The 19419-nt window shown below is 41.5% G+C and overlaps 1 protein-coding gene across 1 annotated transcript; it reads right to left on the bottom strand.

The window, feature by feature from the left end:
• Positions 1 to 1102: 1102 nt before the first annotated feature.
• LOC130178672 (casein kinase I-like) lies at positions 1103 to 15557 on the bottom strand. The gene is made up of 12 exons (XM_056391097.1): positions 15495 to 15557; positions 14790 to 15194; positions 14456 to 14525; positions 13544 to 13692; positions 13224 to 13458; positions 10700 to 10785; positions 9880 to 9964; positions 9581 to 9729; positions 9117 to 9197; positions 6291 to 6392; positions 3734 to 3840; positions 1103 to 2255 (listed from the first exon to the last, which is right to left on the bottom strand). Exons 1-12 carry the CDS (start codon positions 15555 to 15557, stop codon positions 2201 to 2203), a joined length of 1587 nt encoding a protein of 528 aa, XP_056247072.1. The 3' UTR covers positions 1103 to 2200.
• Positions 15558 to 19419: the final 3862 nt, after the last annotated feature.

The raw sequence follows: 19419 nt of genomic DNA, 5'->3' as shown, positions 1-19419 counted from the left end.
TTTTGAGTAACACAAGCAGGAAGGCTGAAGGGATGATGATGCCAGTCCGTTGGTGAAATAGCTCAACAACTATTGGGTGAACAATCATTAAATCTGGTTCAGACATCCATGCTTCGCTCAGGATTGAATGTAGTTGATCCCTTTACGTGTCCTCTAGCACCACCATCAGGTATTTGGGTTTATGACCGAATACTTCAGCCTCAGCTTCTTTGTGTTTACTGCAAATTTGCATGACAGCTAATGTTAGCATGCTAAAATGCTAAACTAAGCTCTTGTCAGACATTGGTAAATGGACTTGCACTTTCTATCACTCAAAGCGCTTTACAATACTTGCCTCATTCACACACACGCATTCATATATCACAGTCACACACTGATGGAACAGCCATCAGGGGGAAAGTGGGGCCCCAAGGACACTTCGACACAGAGAGGAGGCGCCGGGGATTGAACCTCCGGCCCTCTAATTAGTGGACAACCCGCTCTACCTCCTGACATTGACATTGACATTGTGAGCATCTTAGCATTCTGCCATCTTTACTTCCACTCCATCACAACTACTGTATCTTTATAATCAGACATTTCATTTCATTTTGAATTTAAATTCTTTAACTGAATTAGACCTGAGACGAACAGTTGATAAACTGATTAGTCAAACAACATAAAGTAAAATTGACACCTATTAAGAAAATCAAATAATCATACATTTCTCAAGAAAAATGCCACAAATGTTCTTGCTCCCGTTGCTGCAGCGCAAGGATTTCCCGTTTTTCTCTTTCATTTCAAACAGAATGTTTTTGGGGTTTTAGATAAATCATCAACATTACACTGAGCTTGGACTTGAACTATCAAGAAAAGAAAAAGAACGTATGTTTTATCTCTAACAGTTTGGTTTTCTTTATGATTACACCTTCACATGGCTGTTCAATTGGATTTTTTCCTGTCAACTCAACTTTTCTGAAAACTTCTATGCTAAAGAATAAGGCTTTTGTTTAGCACTTTCCGGACCCATGTCCCGACCTGCCTGTATGACCATACTGTATCTGCAGCTTCAACAATGTGGGAAAAAAATATCTTCAAAACTATTGTTAATGATTCCATTAAATAAAGATCATAAAGATCAGTATTTATTTTGTTTGGTTGTTTTTTAATGGAGTTATCCGACTTTCCATCCTCAAACCCAAGGAGAAAGAGGAAAACAAACAAAACAAAACATCAGAAAATTAAAAATACAAGTTATTTAAAAAAATTGCATTTTGAGGAACACACTAGAAGCTACAAAACACAAGTTTTTTGAACAACTCAAAAAGACAGAAAAAAACACAGGCTTCAAATTGCAGACAGTCTTTTTAGTTACAAATTAAAACAGAAAAAAGCATAGTTTTTACATAAACATCTCTTTTAAACTCTTGATTCTGGTGGTTGTGAGGTTTTCCTCTGAGGGTGAATGTGTCTGACAAGTACAACGAGCCTGATCCGTTGCAGGAAATAGACCAAGCCGCTCACTGTGTACTTCCTCTGACCCCAGGGAATAAAAACTTTATCAACTATGTGTGAGAGCTGCAACTTTCTGTCTACAGAGTCTCTTTATGATGAGCTCAAGACCGTGTGCAGCGTTTCTACGTGTGTGCATGTGTTTTGTGTGTGTGTGTGTGTGTGTGTGTTTGGTCTGACAGTCTCATTGCATCCAGTCCTTCCATAGCTCTCTCTTCTGTATCTCCTCAGAACTACTCGTCTCTCTCCTCTGAACCAGTCAGTAAGAAGAAAAAAACAAAACCAAAAAATAGAGAAGTAGCCAGTCTGCCAGGAAACCAGCTGAATCCAGTCTGTCAGCCAATCAGCTCACCTTTCACAGTCTATCTGTTCATTTGTGGTCACAGCAGTTTGTGTCTATCCAGTTTGAGTTCAGTTTGCGACCATAGAGTCCACATTTAAAGCTCCGGGGTGGAACAGCATGTCGCTGTCTGTGTTTCTGGTCGGTTCAGAGCAGGAGAAACCAACAGATCAGCTTAGCAATCATATCGTGCTGCCTGGTGATCCAGCCAATCTAGCTGACCCAAGGTAGACTACAGGACCTCCAACAGCAGAGGAGGAGAGGGGTGGAGATTGGGAGGGGGGGGTTATATGAAGAGGACTACAGAAAGAGAGAAGGAAAAAGAAATGGTGAAAAAGAGAGAAGGGGTTTCTCTCTTGTCTCTCGTTTTCATTTGTGTCTCTGGAGAGCTTTCCTCTTCCTCCTCTTGAAGAAACAGCAACACCTGCAACACACACACACACACACATAGACGCACATCAATGTTTTATTTTACAATATTAAACTGTTACATACTTAACCACGGATATTTAATCTCATAGGATCTTAAACCAAGTTTTCAGGGCCTTTAATGATGTCTTATATCTTTTTCTTCTCTGGCCATATTAAGACAATTGGATTCAAAACAAGAGGAAGAAGAATGGATCTTAATGAATAAGGGATGTTTTCATGTTATTACATCACCTATGACAATGAACTGAGTGTTTAGCTTTTTCATAAGTTAAAATAAAAGGCACCCATTCATAAAATATAATTCCTTGGCTGTAAAAACCTGGTTTAATCTTCTACCCTTTTTATAACAAATTAAGCAGGTAAACCCACTCAAGAAGGTGATTGACTCCTTTTACACGACAGCCGAGTTTGCCTTTCTGAGACACACACACCTGCACGGTGCAACGTTATCACATGCAGTTACAGAGAACATACACACACACAGATGCGAAGGAGAAAGAGTGAGCTGCTCGCTGCTGTGCAAACTGGTAAAGTAGATCTGTTGCATCTCATCTCCAGGTTGTTGCTCCTGTAAAGTGTCGGAGGCTCTGCGTGAGACACTTCGATCACTGATTGTGTGTTTTTAAAACTTATTTCAGGGCTTTGTCGTTTGTGCTCTGAAAGACGTCACAGCAGGAAAAGGGGTGAAAATGAACAAGTTCACCCAGGTGTTGTGTTTACATCACTGCTGAATGGATCCGGAGCTGATATATACCTGTGACTAATCTTTTGATCCTGGAGTGAATGCTGAATGTACGTTTTCACATTGATGAAAAAAGCCTTTGTTAGAGGGTCTTAGCAGGTTTTTGACCAGTGGAAAAGGGGCTTTAAAGTAATGTTCCAGGAATCCTTGACTAGCCACTGTATCTGGTGGAGGTCCACCAAACATTGGTTTGGTGTATTTATCTGTACCGAGACCAGTTACTTTTTTAACATAGTCTAAAAAGCAATATGCTCATTTTTATTTACAGCAAAAAACATAATTATCTAAAACACTAACTAGCAGCTGAAGATGCATGAACAAGTTGATCATGTTTAAGGGGTTTGGTCTGCTCAGTCAATATAAAATGGTGCATGTTAAGTCATTTTAGACTTCACCTAAAACAAATCAAACTAAATGTAGCACAGAGTGAAAACATAGCGACAGAGAGAACAACCAAACTCTCTGCTCTGTCATCGTCCAGTTAGAGCAACGTCAACACCTCCTGAAGCTTTTCAGTGTAAAAGCCTGGCAGCAAAATAAAAGAACATGGTGAAGTCACAGGAAGTCTTGGCAGCTGAACAGAGGTTCGTGTAGTCTTGTCGGTGGACTGAACGTTTAATGAATGTTTCAAAGAGGAGTTGCAGGTTCTAACATACTCTACACATAGCTAGGGTATTCACCAGTGTGTGTGTGTGTGTGTGTGTGTGTGTGTGTGTGTGTATCCTTACTTGGTATCATCAGCCACTTCCACCTCTGCGTTGGCTGTGATTGGTGCATTGGAGTGTCCTGCAGTGGGGTCATCTGTATTCAGCTCCCCATTGGTTGAGCTCATCACCTGTGGGTGAGAAATGGGAGAGAGGGAATGAATACAGGTGAGACGACATTTAAAAGGTCTGGTCCACACTAAGGCAGATAAATCTGAAAATGCTGTCACTCGTGTGTTTTCAAACCTAAACATCTTCCCTTCTCGTGGCTTTCACTCAGCAACTGGGACAAACAGAGGCCGATTAATCTGCTGAGTCTCAGCTGGTTAAACGCCCATCTGTGTCCATCATCACAAAGAAGAAGTCTGTTTTCAAATGTAGCTAACTTAATGTGGACGTGTCTCAACAGTCCACAGACACAGGCAGTGTCAGCATTCATTTTGTTGCCATGCAAAACAGCAGCACCTCTGATACATGGCTGACTGTTGATTTCATCTCACAGAGTTTATAACAACAAGCAATGGTAACTTTTAGATTAAATGGTGAAGACACAGTGACTGAAATGTTTTTAAATCGGATCACTCCGAACCAAAACTGAAAAGGTTCAGATGCAGCATCTCTAATGGTTACTCACTGCTCCTTCAGAAGCTCATTCAAAATCCGTTTATCCATCAGTACGCACACTCACTACAGTCTCTTTGTAAACAAGGAAGGGCTCACCGGCTGATGTAATTGTTACTAACGTGAGTTGGTGGACATAAAAAGAATTCCATTAAAAAGAAAGTGAAAGTTAAAAAAGAGAAGAACCTTTTGAGTTTAAACGCATTTTAGGCAACAGAGCAGTGGATTTCATATCGGTGGTGATGTATTAATGACCACATCATTAGAAGAGGAACTGTAGGCTCAGTCTCGCGTCTCCTGGACTCTAGATCAGGTTTTCCTCAACGACCTCTCTGTATTTGGCTGCTCTCATCCTTGCCTCAGGTCTGACCAGTCTCCCTGTCCCTGCTGATGACGATGCTGCCCCCACCATGCAGTTCTGCTAAAAGGGTTCAGTTTTAGTCTTATCAGACCAGGTTCCCAGCAGGCTGTCATATGTCTTTTACCGTCTTCTGTCTCGTCTCTCTGAAGCCCTGATTGATGGAGAGCCGCTGAGGTGGTTGTCCAGCTTCAGCTACCTTTGCAGAGGACTGCTAAAGCATGGTTTGGTTTTGTCCTACCGGCAGTGTGAATTGTGGGAGCTTTTATACAAAGGTGCGTTTCTTTCTACACTGTCCAATTAGTTCAATTTGCCGCAGGTGGACCAGTCAAGTTCTAGACACAGCTCAAGGATAAATAAAGCAAAGAAGAAGCACCTGACCCACAGCAAAGGGTATACTTGAGTAAATAAGAAATTTCAGTTTTTGATTTTAATAAATTTAATTAAATTTAAATTTAAAAAGTGTTTTCACTTTGTCATTATGGAATTGAAAATTAAATATAGTATATATACAATGAAGTGTGCAAAATCTGAGGGGGCCTGAATACTTTCTGAAGCCATCGGTACAAAGTGGGAGCTTTCACCTAGTTTCAGATAATACAGGGAAAGTCCTAGTGCCTCAGAAAGCATTAAACCCAAATGTTTTTACATGGAATATTAAACATTTCAATTCTCAACTTCCCCACATCAAAATGACCTCTGCACTGTTTGATCATATACCACTACAGTCACTACATGTTGTTCTAGTGACCACTAACAAATCTGAAAAGAAAAACCAACAAACAAACGAGAGCAGTGAGAAGTAATGAACTATATTTACAGATCTGGGTCTAGCATACATGGAGTTACCCCATATTTACAGATTAATACCGGTCAACAATGAAATACCAAATACAAGTTGAACTTTTCCTTATCAAACCCTACATCATATAGTTTATGTGTGAGATGCACCAACTCGTAAGATCTCAGCAATACAATCGAACGTCTCCACCACTGAACTTCACCTTGTAGTTTGCTTTAGCTCTGACCTCTTCTACAAAAGCCTTTCCTCTCACACAGTTAGTGACAGTTTGTATAAACTGGAGGCTGTAAAGGTGAACTGGTGAGTAGATCAGTTTTAATGGTCAACGTGATGATGATGTTTAACATCCCTGACAACCTCTGTAGTCTCATTTACACACTTGTTAGCAACCGGCCTTTTTTAACAGACCCATCTTACTCCACGTTGTCACTGGTCAGTTCCCAGAAAGCAACCTACATCCTGTATCCGGTAGCCAGGCAACCACCTTATGTCCCCCTGCTGATAGTCTCCATTATTTTGTTGTTAAAAAGGCAGTGATAGTTTGGATGTAAACGCTGCCTGACTACTGTCTAACAACATGACACAGAGCTGGAAAAAAACAGAGGCTACACAAACCTAACCGGGACAGGTAAAGGTTTTAATCTATCCCAATATTCCCATGTTAGGGAACTGTTGAGGCTGTGAGGAAACAAACCGGAGGTCAGCCCTGCTGCAGAGACAGAGGAGGTCATGCAAGCAGACAGACAGACAGGTAGGCAGACAGACAGAAAGCCAGCAGAGCTAACCCTTCCTCTCAGTACCTGGACAGACCCGCCCAGCCTATCAGCAGTGAGATGGGAGCCCAGCAGCTCTCGATTGGTCACTGGAGTGGGCTGGGACTCACTGCCTTTCCCCTCTGGAGACTAGAGGAGACGGGAAGCCGATTGCAGGAGAAAAGAGAAGGGGAAGGTGATGGAGAAGGAGGTCGAGAAGGGAAAAGGTGAAGAGGACAGGTGAGATGGAAGATCACGGTTGCCATGGAAAAGGAAAGAAACGGTGGAATAGAGTGATAGAAGGAAAGCAATAAAGCAAGGGAGAAGTGGGAAGATGAGCAGATGGAGGAGTGGGTGAGGAGCAGGACGACGAGGAGAGAAAAGAATGAGTACAAAGTGAAAAAGGAAAGAAAAAAGAAACAGTGAGTTCAGATTCAGTATTTGGTGGAGGAGCAACAGGAGGGTGAGCACTCAGGTGTGCAGTACGGTCAGAGCGCACACATGTGGAAGCCCTGCGCATCAGGGAAAGGACTCGGTCTATTCCCTGTGTTCCCTCAACCTCACATGCCCTCAAACCTGCAGTGTAACCTAACTACTGAAAACCTAGACTCATGTGCGTTTGTGTTCGTCAATGTAAAAGCAGGGGTGGGTGGTATAACCAGTACAAACCGCACACTGTGAAATGTGCCAAGATAAATCGACATGTCTGAATACTGAGAGAAATGAACACAGACGAGGCTTCTGAGGCAGAACCAAGTATTTCACCATGGACAAAATACAGAAGTTGTACAACAGCTGTCATGCTAAAACTGGAGCAAATAGAAAAGACAAAAACACACACACAGGGTTAATCTAAAACACAGCATTAGTGGTACCTGTTTTTTTTTAACTACCACCTCAGGGTAGTGAATCACCTCCAGGCGATAAATACTTTTTCACGTAGAATCTTGCAGTGTTTTCAATGATAGGGAGAAAATACACAGTATAAACCATGATACTAGGGATGTCACAAGAACAAATACAACAGCAACAAGTTAATGCCAAAATTCGGAAAATGTGACAATACTTCTACAGAACCATGTAATTAGGTACTGACGATGTCGTAGGCACTGGAAATGTGATTCCTCTAGAATTGAGAGGGCAGCATAACAACACTATTGTTCTAGTCTGACAAAAAAGAAAACAGGCACAGTAAACAATAACAACACGTGGAATGGTGGCAGCAAGTGTGGGCGCAGCGACAGGTCCACCACAACTTATGGAAAAAAAACCAAAAAACCACGCCAAGCGACAAGTTCAAGACAACCATAAGCCAGTATTTAAACAGAGACACAGGAGGAAACGCCTCAGACTGATCTAAGCAGCCGTTCAGACCTGCATCAACATGGTCTCAGTTGATCCCATCACAAATGGACAGCTCTAAGTTCAGGTGTGACTGCACCAAAGACACATATGAGATCCGATCACTCGGACCACATCTGGAGGTGTCTGGACCACATATGGACGTAAATGTCTCTGGGGCCACTTTCAAGGACCACCTACTCTACTGACTAATTTGTCTCGCCACAGTTTCATAACCAAAAATGTTAGTGTTCCCCATACATTGATTTATTTGTGAACATCACATATTGATTTTGAATTTTTTTCTCTCTTTCTCTCTCTTCTCAAACAGGCATCTTTGCTCTTTTACAACGAACCACACAGAGACCGGTGTGTGATTTTAGAGAGCAGGCCAGCGTTCCAGAATCAGCGTGTGACATATAACAACTGTGTCAGTGTCCTGTCCCAGAATGCTGGCTCTCCCTTTTACACAGACGTAGATCCAGCTCTGTGACGACCTCTGCTGCTGGCATAAAGGCCGAACAACAATGCCCATCATTCCATGTTCCTACCTTTTATTCAGAACAGCAAGGTGGAATAACGTATTCTAATGTCAGGTGACGTACTAGGTGTCCACTTGTGATCAGATCACTCAGATTGGAATTTCATTGGTACCAACTACCACCTTTTTGGTCTCGTGACATCCCCACATAACACACAGTACAAGTATATACACTGCAAATTATACCGCCCAGCCCTTTGTGACCATGTAATGTGTTGGTTGTTGGTATGAATGTGTATATGGAATTGAACTGCAGTATTTAATTTTCATAAAATAGAATATTTACATTTAATACCATTTTTAAAGAAACACAAACACAGTGAACTTTCCCATAACGTGACCTTTTCATGAAGCAACTTTAAGATGCAATACTTAAGTTTTCTGGCACTGATCAACAGAAAATGTGAGATCAAGTTCAGGGCAGAAGAAGATCATGTACCTTCTCCTCCCTGATGTTATTGTCGCTTGCAGTGCAGATACAGTTGGACTGACCATCGTGAGCACCGGGAAACTTCCAGATCTGCTGCCACCTCATGGTTCGGTCAAAAAAGCCATAAAGTTTTTACCAGCCCTCTTTGTGTACCTGTCGTTCATTCCCTTAGTGTGCGTGTTCCAGGACTGGGCTCACATATTTAATCAACCCTCACAGACGTGACCCAAGCTGCTGCCCCCCCCCAGACTGTTCTTACGTTGCAGCGTTTTACTTAAATGTTTTTAAAATTATTTCATTTTAGGTCTTTTATATGGTCTACTGGTGAAGAAGCCGAGTATTAATCTCTACTTGGGGAAGGGAGGGTACATTAAAATATGAGGAAATGATAAATATCTGAGTGCAGCACTGAGTGAGAGTCAGGGCTGCTTCATGTGTCCAGCTGTGTGTGTGTGTGTGTGTGTGTGTGTGTGTGTTTGGTGATGTACTGAATCTGTTCCACATATTCAGACTCACATACTGCACATCATGTATCTGGAAACACTAAGGTGAGTGTGCGTACCTGGTTTTTGGTCTGCGGTGCTTTTTCTCGGTTGCTTGTCTGAAGTGGAGTCTCGCTGGCCACTGGACCAATGGGAGTGGGCTAAAGACACAGGCAGTGATGTCACCATGGGAACAGAGAGGAAAGACAAGCCTGGATATTTGATGTTTTCTTATATGGACTTTTTCTTATATGGATAAGTGATCTTATGGATATCACCAGGAGTCCTGTACAATGAACTCTAGTGTTATTAAGAAAACTAATTACAACAAATGTAAACGCTTGTTAGTAATGCCAGTAATGACAAGATCATGCACTACTCAAATGTGTCATGAACGTGACACTGAACTCACAGCTCACATTACCTGAACTTCTACACTGTTTTCTGCTGACCTTCTGACCTCAGTCAGAAGTTTATGTATCACTGTTATGTTATGTCTGTCTTACTTTGTGGGTACTGTACAAAAAACCCACTGCACACTGACCAGTGGCTTTCCAGTCCAGTCGTACTGGTAGTCAAAGATGTATCCATTTCTGTCAAAGAGGTCTGTGAAGAGTTTCCTCAGATAGTCGTAGTCCGGCTTCTCGAAGAAGTCCAGCCGGCGCACGTACCGCAGGTATGTGGCCATCTCTTCTGTAACACACACACGGGCGCACAAACACAATTCACACGCGCGCACACACACACACACACAAGCACCCAACCCACACATATACAGAAAATTTGATCAACATATGCTCACATCAGCAGACTGTACGTGTGTGTGCGTGAGTGTGTACAAACCTGGGAAGCTCTCACAAAGGACCTCTATCGGTGTGTCTCGCTTGGTGTCTCCTATCTTCTGATAACGTTCTTTCAGAGTGTCGGCCTGATGAGGAGAGACACAGGGAGGAATTCATCGATAACAGGTGAAGGATGGATACAAAGTAAAGACAGAGGTATAACAGGAAGTGAAAAGACAAAGGCTATGTCCACACTACTACATTTTTCGTTTTAAAAAGCATCTCTCTTCCTATGTTTCACACTTTCACACTAATGCTGTGTTTCCGAAAACAGAGACTTCTGGAAACATTGCTGGCCCGGTTTTATTATGAAAACTCCAGAGTTCTGTTTTATTTAGAAAACTCTGGGCTTGTGTTGTAGTCTGGACAGACAGAAACTGAGACATTTAGAAACAATGATGTAGACACCACCATCGCTCCCTGATTGGCTCTCATCAGACTGGACTACCAGTGGTGAATACAACATGATAATGAATTACAGTGTTACTGACCTTGTTGTCTTTGCTAGCAGCTGATGTTCACTTACATTCTGCATTTTAACACTGCAGCTGTCTTTGTTGTTCCTTGTTCAGAGTATTTTGTGCGACTAATCAACTGCAGAGTAGACGACCTACTTCCTGTTTACACCAGCTCACACATGTCCAGTGTAGGTGAATGGTCATATATGTATGCGTTTTTGGCGTGTTAGTCTGGACAGAGATTATTTCTGATACAGAGCTACGATAGTCATCTGGACAGATTGTTTTCATTTTAGAACACTGTTTTAAAATGAAAACTTAGTAGTGTGGACGTAGCCAAAAATCTGTGAACCGTCTCCTCACCTTGAGTCCCTGCCAAGGTAGACTGCCTCGCAGGAAGTACATGAACATGTGGCCTAGAGCCTCCAGGTCATCCCGCCTGCTTTGCTCTGAAATAACAAGGGACAGTGTGGACTGTGTCAGTAGTGTCAGTTTTAACACCTCTAAAGCTAACAACACAAACACTATGCTTCGACATCCGTACTGTACTGAGAGAAATAGGCTTTTCTATTCACTGTGGTCTCATTCCTTCATGGTACTATAACTCCATCAGCACTGATGGTAACTAATATTTAAAAAATGAAGCAGATGCAAACGACCTTCACTTCACTACTTTTCCCACTTGAGGAGTGAAATATTTCAGGAACTTCACACAGCTAATTTTATTGCTCCTCACTTATTAATGGACTTAATGAAGAGCATGTGAGGCGGTAATCAAACAGCAGTAAGTAGTGGAGATGTCGTGGTAAACTTTAATTTAATCTTGTCACTGGCAGGCACAGTACAGATCTTTTTCCATTTGGATTGAGCCTCTCTTCAGCCAAATCAAATATCTGTTACACAATGTCTACACAACCAGCTCATAAAAGCAGCACATTAGCAGCAGCAGCAGCTTCAATCTTCCATCAGTGTCTATATAGGTGTTCAGGCACAGTATCGACTGTGGGTCACCCAAATGTTTGGCAGCACTCAGAGCCCACTACACACTCACTGTAGTCTGTGTGTAAAATAGAAGACTTTAAGCATAAAATACACTTCTGTTACTGGTGGAAGTGAAACAACTGGACTGATAAAAATAGAGGCATATCTGTTCTGCTTTATTTTGTTGATATTATTTACAAGCGCTGTTTGTGCACATGACATTTTGTTTATGTGCCTCACAGAACAGTCAATTCAGTTCTGTGCTGTTTTGTGTGCTGAATTGAAATGAAGTGGAAACCACATCCAACTGTTTTGCACCCAATGTTGTTCAGGGCAATTCTCAATTTCACCTAAAAAGCTCCAGTTGGTTTGATTGTTCGTCAACAGGCGTGATGAGGATAACACCAAACCTATTTAAACCGTTGAGGAAAATTGGAGATGTAGGCAGCAACTCAGATGTCCAGGTGAACTAGGTGATGGTTACATGTTGCAGAACAGTTGTGTCCAGCAGTATTTACAGTGTTTTTGTATCTTTTGTTTTGTTCAATATTGTTATTGGATTTTTTCACACACAAGAAAAATCAAAAACAGGCCTACAGGCCAGACAGCATCAGAAGGGAAGGCTATGCCTTACACCAGAGAAACAGAGGGGTACACCATAGCGCTGGGTTGAAAAATAAATTCTCTGATTAAAATCAATATTTATTTGAATTAGACGATATCGATTCATAAAAGCCATAATCGATCTTTTAATATTTGTCTTTTACATTCTCCTGTGGAGGTGTGAAGCTGTCATAACTAGATCTGGTCAGATGAGCGTAGGTGTAGTGCTGCTGGAGCTGCCGAAAGCTATGAAAAGCTAGGTTAGCTGCGTTTTCTTAGCCTGGCCTGTTAGCTTCACCAGACCTCTGCCTGCACCGCAGCTTTTCCTCTGTATGGATGTTTCCAATGCCACTTCATTTGCTCGACACTAGTCATTAAATGTATGTAAACTTGTCACCATAGGATTTCATGTTTGAACTGAGCCGGAACTAAACCGTGCGCGTGCACCATAGGTGTGCTCCGGTAAGTAAACAAACAGCACTACACCTCTGCACATGATAACATGACAGACAGGTCCTAAAGAAGTCAGCAGCAAGTTTAAAGACAGACGTGTGGCTGCATTTCAGACTTAAAAGACAGTGAGGAGCTGGACAAAAGCAAAGCTGTATGTAAAAGATGTGCAAGAAGACGCTGTGTGTACCTGTTTATACACAGTGTAGCCGGTGCACTGGGGTGTGTTAACAACACATTACATCTATTATTTATTGAGATGTGTGTAAATTGTTTGTCATGTTAAACAGACAGTATTAATGTAACTGCTTTGTGTCCACTCGTAATGTAAGTAAAATAATGCCCCAGGTTAGAGGAACAATTTACAGCAATTGCTCTGAAAATCACATTCATATCCAAGACAAATTCATATTGTAACTGAAATATCTCTGACTGAATCGATATCCAATCGAATCAGGAATCGAATGCCTGTGAATTTGAATTGAATCAATTCAGAAAATCAGTGGCAATACCCAGACTTAGTATACCACATCCCCATTTCTCTCCTTATTTATACTTTAAATGTCATATGTCACAGATATTTACACTTTCTTCTGTGCATTCACAACATTGCTTCTCTTTCAATGATCTGTCTCCACACATACTCTGTGGTATAAGACTCTTACAGCAACATTAATGCACTATGTCACAGCTGTGTGCATTAACTTTGTTTACAATTATTTTAAACTCTTCATAATCTTTTTGCTTCACTCACAACTGTCAGACTAAAGGGAGAGTCACCATGTTATTCAGCTCTGACTGGGCCTACCTATTGTTAATATGGTGTGGATCTATGGTTTGGGTTAGAGCTCACCTTTCCCCAGGTGTGTATTGATGCTCATGTATCTAGCCGTTCCAGTGAGACTCTTGTGTTCTCTGTATGGGATGTGTTTTTTGGTCTCTGGGTCTATGTACTCTTTTGCCAGGCCAAAGTCTATGATGTGGATGGTGTGCTGCCGTTTGGAGCCGGGTCGGCCCACTAGGAAGTTCTCAGGCTTCACGTCTCGGTAGATCAGGCTCCTGGTGTGGACAAACTCCATACGGGTTATCTAAAAGATGTAGGTCAGAGTAGAATACATTAAAAAGGCAATGCAAAAAGGTGGTGAAAAATGTTTTCTTGTGTGTCTGTCTTACCAATTGTATGGCTATCATGAGTACAGTCTTTAGAGAGAAGGTCCGGTCACAGAGGTCAAACAGATCTTCTAAGCTGGGTCCAAGCAGCTCCAGAACCATAGCATTATATTTACCACAGGGTCCAAAGTAAAACACCTGAGGAACACCCTCTGGATGAAAGACATAACAGGAAATGGATACAGGTACATTTATGTATAATTCCAACATTAGTCATTATTGCATCCATTATAACACAGTGTAATTACAGACAGCAGACAAACTGACAGCAGCTGCAGGCAAAGATTATTTAATCAAAGTATTATTTCCACATTCCACAGCAGACATTATAAGACGTTAAAACAAAATGATCAGCTGTGCCTTGGTGTGTTTCCCCGGGAAAACAATCACAATCTTTCTCCCGCCCACACAACGGACTGACTGAAAGTGTATTCATGAAAATAAAGATTTGAAGAGGATTTTTAATCTCTGGTCGTGAGGAGAACATCAAGTCGATCCAAGTCGAAAGGCTAAAAGTCCAAATACAGACAAAAGCCAGTGTTCAAGTAAAAGTCGAGTAAGTATTCAGTGATTTTATCACGTCTGATGTCATTTTTTGAAAACATTTATGGTGGTTTCTTTCATACCTGTGTGTTGTACATTTAAGTTTGTTTTTGCCTCTGTTAAGCTTTGCAGGGACAGCAGTGCACAGGGAAATGTGTCTTGCAATTTGGGCAAACATGAGAGGAACACCAGAAAAAATGAAGAGAATACTACAATACAAAAACAATTCTACAAATGTAGAATACAAAGCTATACAAAGCTAGCTTCTTATAAGCTAACTTGAAGGGTTTTCTTTATCTAAAAAAATCCTTTAGTTATGACATGACTAATTCACACAGTAGACAATCTAACAGAAGAGATGTCAGTATTCACCTGAACTTCCCAGCTGTTTGTAGAAGCGATATTCTAGGTGGAGCTGAGGTGCCCGCGATTTGATTGGCTCCTGCAATGGATAATTGTGTTTGAATTAGAATATTACACAATAGAGGCAGTAAAGTTAATTTAATAAAATCCATGATAGGCATTTTTCTGACAACACTACCAGATTCAGGGTAGTCAAGCACAAATTTTTAACATGTACCAGATACATAATATTTAGATACAATGTGAACCAATTTTCTGTCACTTTTAGTTGCAATTCAGGGTTAGGGCTCTTAAATTCTAAGTGCTGCCCTAAAACAACCATACACAGAGGAAGGATTTTTACCAGTTTGATAGCCACGTATTCGTTGGTGTACAAGTTCTTTCCAAGTCGCAGCTCTCCAAAGTTCCCACAGCCGATCTTCTTTCCGACCCGGAAGTTTGGTCCAACCATCAGAACCCCGGAGTTGGAGCCAGCACCCCGGCCACCGTGCCCTGATCGACTCCCCGTCTTCCCAGACATCCTCTTCCCCTCCTCTGCCTCCCCCTTGCCTCCGCCTCCACCTCCACAACCACCACCACCACCACCTCCTCCGCCTCCTCCGCCGCCCCCTCCTCCCCCCACTCCTCGCTTGTCAAAGTCCATCAGTTTGTGGTATCCTGGTCTCTCCACGGTTAAGCCGATTCCATGCAACCAAAGCAACCACCAAAACTGCCGCCTAGCGGCTCGAGTGTCAGACTTTAGGGTGGTCTATGCTGGTCCGGATTGAGTTACACTGGGGTTAGGACAGGTACTGGGCTGTGGCTGAAATGGGACAGATGTGAGATGAGGTCAAAGGAAAGAGGTGGATCTCCTTAAGGACCAGAGCTTTGTTAGGCTGAGCTAAAGAGCGCTAAGTACTATACAAAAATGATGAGGGCTAATGAGTGTGAAGCAAAAGGTGATGATTGTTGGGTTGGTGGATGGATGATTGAAAGACAGATGAAAGAGAGAGAGAGAGAAATGAAAAGATGATGGGGTAAAGGGGTGCCACTACCAATGAATTTATACCCCCTTGTAGGGGCCAGAGATGGTGATAAAGGGGTGGAGGATAATGGCCTTAACTGTCACCATACGTAGTTAGCCATATGCTAACATTCTATATGAAACTGAGAAGCTCCACTCGCTTCAGGCTCAGACATACCAGGCCACCATGACAATAGCCTGTTGTCAGCACAACACCCATGCACCGACCCCAGTGCAGAAGTTGAATGCAGGAATGTGTTCAGTTGATCAAAAACACTGGAGGACTTTAAAAGTTCCTGTTTTTTACATCTGATCTTCGGTTATGACCAAATACTTCAGTTGTGTGATTTACTGCCATAGGTCTGAGCTAACTGATTTTAGAGTTTGTGCTGCTTTAGGCACTAGATCTGTGTACTTGTCCGCTGTCATACAGACGCTGATCAATCTGTCACATAACTGCTTGGTCCTATGGAGCCGCAGGTGAAGCTTTGGCTCCTCAGTGTGAGGGCTGCTGCGTACTGAGATTTCAACGTAACACCTGAAAGACAGACAGAAAAAAATAAGATTATAGTTATATATATATAGTTAGATTTCATAAAATTTTAACCATATTGTCATATTTAATGTGTAGCACAGTGCATTTTGACAAAACAGCTAAAATGTACAATTAGAAATTGCTTCTGTAGCCCACAAACAACATCCTAAAGGACACAAATCATTTGAGAAAATGTGTGATGAAGTGTTGTGGTGTTGTACTGAACAAAAATCTTTAAATAGATTCAAACACATGTATTAGTATCAAATTACTTTTTCTATATACTACTTGTCTACATCTGTGTCGTACCACAATAACCAGCAAATAAAATGGCAGAAATTAGACTCAAAGAGAAACAAAACCCGTTACATGTCTGGAGAGTGTTCAATGTGCGTAATTAAGGACATAGTTGAAAACTGTTGTGGAGCAACTGTAAATAATGTGCAAAATGTAACTACATGACAGTAAGATGATAGTAATGCGCAAATTAGCATAATCATGACATCATTGCATCCTATTTGCATCCTGCCTCATCAGTGTAGTGCCAGCTGGTTTCATCCTAGTGTCAGCTGGTTTCAGTCTAGTTTCAACTGGTTTCAGTCTAGTATCAACTGGTTTCAGTCTAGTGCAAGCTGGTTTCAGTCTAGTGCCAGCTGGTTTCAGTCTCATGTTCGCTGGTTTCAGTCTCATGTTCGCTGGTGTCAGTCTTTTGTTAGCTGGTTTCAGTCTCTTGTTAGCTGGTTTCAGCCTCATGTCAGCTGGTTTCAATCTAGTGTCAGCTGGTTTCAGTCTAGTGTAAGCTGGTTTCAGTCTAGTGTCAGCTGGTTTCAGTCTAGTGTCAGTTGGTTTCAGTCTGTTTTCAGTCTATTCTCTGTTGGTTTCAGTCTAGTGTCAGCTGGTTTCAGTCTTGTGTCAGCTGGTTTCAGTTTAGTGTCTGTTGGTTTCAGTCTCTTGTCAGCTGGTTTGCAGCCCAGTGCCATCTGGTTTCAGCTCTTTATTTGTTCTCTTCTCTCCTCTCTGTTCTCACATTTATAGTATTTTAATACAGCTGAAATTCAAAATAAAGCTTTTCTCATTACCATTTCTGTTGTCATGACAATGCAACAAGTTTGAAACAGTGACTGAAACGTGGTCCATTAAGATACATGTTAACCAGCTGTCGCTTTGGAGAGTAGAAATGGTTTGTCCAAAAAGTCATTGGATTTGTCTCTTGCTTTAAAAAATAAATAAATTAAAAAAAGTCTGGGTCGTTCTGAAAAATCAGTAAATCTAGAGAGGCTAAGTTGGCAAGGCTGCCTGTAAAGGACCCCCTGTGGACATAATAGAAACTGAAATAGAAACCAATGGTGTAACTTCATCATTCAGTCACAAGGCATTCAAAGGTCAGTCAGTCAGAGACAGACGTTTTTATTTCTATGTCTGGCCTGGCTGTTGTGGTCAAGCCAAATAAAACGTCTCATGAACAGAATGGTGAGAGACACTGGGGGAGTGTGAGAGCAGGCCAAAAAGCTGTCAATAACTCAAATCTAATGAAACAGTTTTATGCAGACAACAAAGCAATAACACAGCAACCAGCTGACAGTGTTTGGCCTTTCTAACAGAAAACCAGGCCAGATCTTCCTCCAGGAGGACAGGACATGTTCTCTAATGTTTCTGATTTCTTCTTCTAATAATAACGCTCTCCCTGGCTACTCCAGTTCTTTACGCCTCTCCTCTCAGTTTTCCACTCCACTCCATTCTTTCCCATTACATCCACTCTATTTTCACTTCTCCTCTCACATCCCATTTCTTCTACTTTGCTTCCCTTTCCTCTTCCTGCTTCCTGTGCTATAACAAGCTGGTCACTGGCAACATGTGTTTGTATTTATCTATTAGGATGTAACAAAGCTCATTGAAGATGGAGCTTCGGAACTTCGTTGTTGGCCTAGAGGCATCCTCCCATTGAGAGGATGTTTCAAGTTACACATGTTTCTAAACTGCAACCTTTTGTGCTCAATATAAACCATTAAAAATAAATGCCCACCAAGAATTTGAGATGCAGTTTGTTGAATGATTAAATTTAGATATTACTGAAATGCATGGCTTTGTTTTTTGTTTTGTTCAGTCCTAGAATACTTAGCATGATATTAATAATGGTGCATTATAATATTTTAGAAAATCTGTCTTAATTTAATCAGTAAATATTTTATTATGACTCGTAAGACTGGCTGAACTGATAAATAGGTCACCTCCTCTCCTCTTTCACAAAACACACTGTTAATAGGACTATTTTCTTTTTATGGGAAAAAAGACTACACTGGTTTGAGAGCAGTGTAACAAAGGTCACAGGCTAACAGGTTGTTCCTGGTATTGTACCATCAGGATAACAGTTCACTGCCCAAGAGGTTCATGACCACTTCTTACTCATAATAATGACATGGAGGACAAGAGAGGAGGAGGAGGAAATGTCTGAGATAGTGGATAATGCAGAGAGTGACGAAGCTTCTCTGATGTCGTTAACAGGAGTAACATGATCTCTGAGCCCGTTAGGTGGTGTGATGACTGGATTTTTATATGTAGCTTTTTATTGTGTTTGCTGAAATAAAAACATATCTTAACATCACTTTTTATTTACTCTCATCTCCATAGGGCCACCACTGTGTTTAGGGAGAGCAACTGAGAACCAGTTCCAGCTGAGAACCGGTTCCAAATTGTCTGAACCATTGGAATAGCATGTCTCCGACCTGGAGCTGCACGGTTCTAGATAAAATGAAAATTGTGATTTTCTTGTTTAGAATTGCGATCACAATAATCTCTAACGATTTTTCCGCCCTGTAAATATGTATCACACTAATTTACCTAAATGCAACAAAAAAAATTTGATGGTGTCTGATATAGGACGAGCACAGAAAGGGAATACTCCTGTTTTTAGTTTAAATGCAGCAGCATCATGAATCTGAGACTGAACATAACAACAAACACTTCAGTCTCTTGTCTTCTCTCACTTACACAGCACCTCTGTAATCTCATTGTGTCTGTGACAAGCTTGAAGAGCACACTGATGGAGATGCACTGTATAAGGTTCCTGGTATTGATGTCTGTGAGGTTGTGCGGCAGCAAGGTGATTATATACAATTGTGGTGTCACCCTGCGGCTGCTACAACAATAAACATTGCTTGTGATGTACGAGATTTTCACTTTCATCAACTTGTCAGAATCTGAAAAACATCCACACCTCAGAATGTGAACCTTTTGTTTGGTACAAGGACTACAAGCGCAGTGGGGTTGGTCAGATTCCTTACGTCATTCTCACTTTGAAATGAGATCACGTGGAGCTATGAATCAAGATCGCGTTTTTAATACAATTAATTGTTCTGCACTATTCCAAACTGATCAATTCCCTTTATCGATCCTGACACACATTGTTCTGACAGTGGCACATTTCAATACATTGAC

The sequence above is a fragment of the Seriola aureovittata genome, chromosome 12 (genome assembly GCF_021018895.1).
Source record: "Seriola aureovittata isolate HTS-2021-v1 ecotype China chromosome 12, ASM2101889v1, whole genome shotgun sequence".
NCBI classification, from domain to species: domain Eukaryota; kingdom Metazoa; phylum Chordata; class Actinopteri; order Carangiformes; family Carangidae; genus Seriola; species Seriola aureovittata.
Note: the sequence above shows the minus strand (reverse complement) of the source record. Positions and strands in the feature narration are given on the sequence as shown.

What these genes read in the sequence shown, in the direction of transcription:
- LOC130178672 (XM_056391097.1), bottom strand. Translation starts at nt 15,557, where the DNA reads ATGGTGACAGTTAAGGCCATTATCCTCCACCCCTTTATCACCATCTCT. An exon ending in GGCTGGGCGGGTCTGTCCAG is followed by an intron (nt 3,841 to 6,290) that starts GTACTGAGAGGA and finishes TCTCACCCACAG; the next exon opens with GTGATGAGCTCAACCAATGG. An exon ending in GAAGTGGCTGATGATACCAA is followed by an intron (nt 2,256 to 3,733) that starts GTAAGGATACAC and finishes TGTGTGTTGCAG; the next exon opens with GTGTTGCTGTTTCTTCAAGA.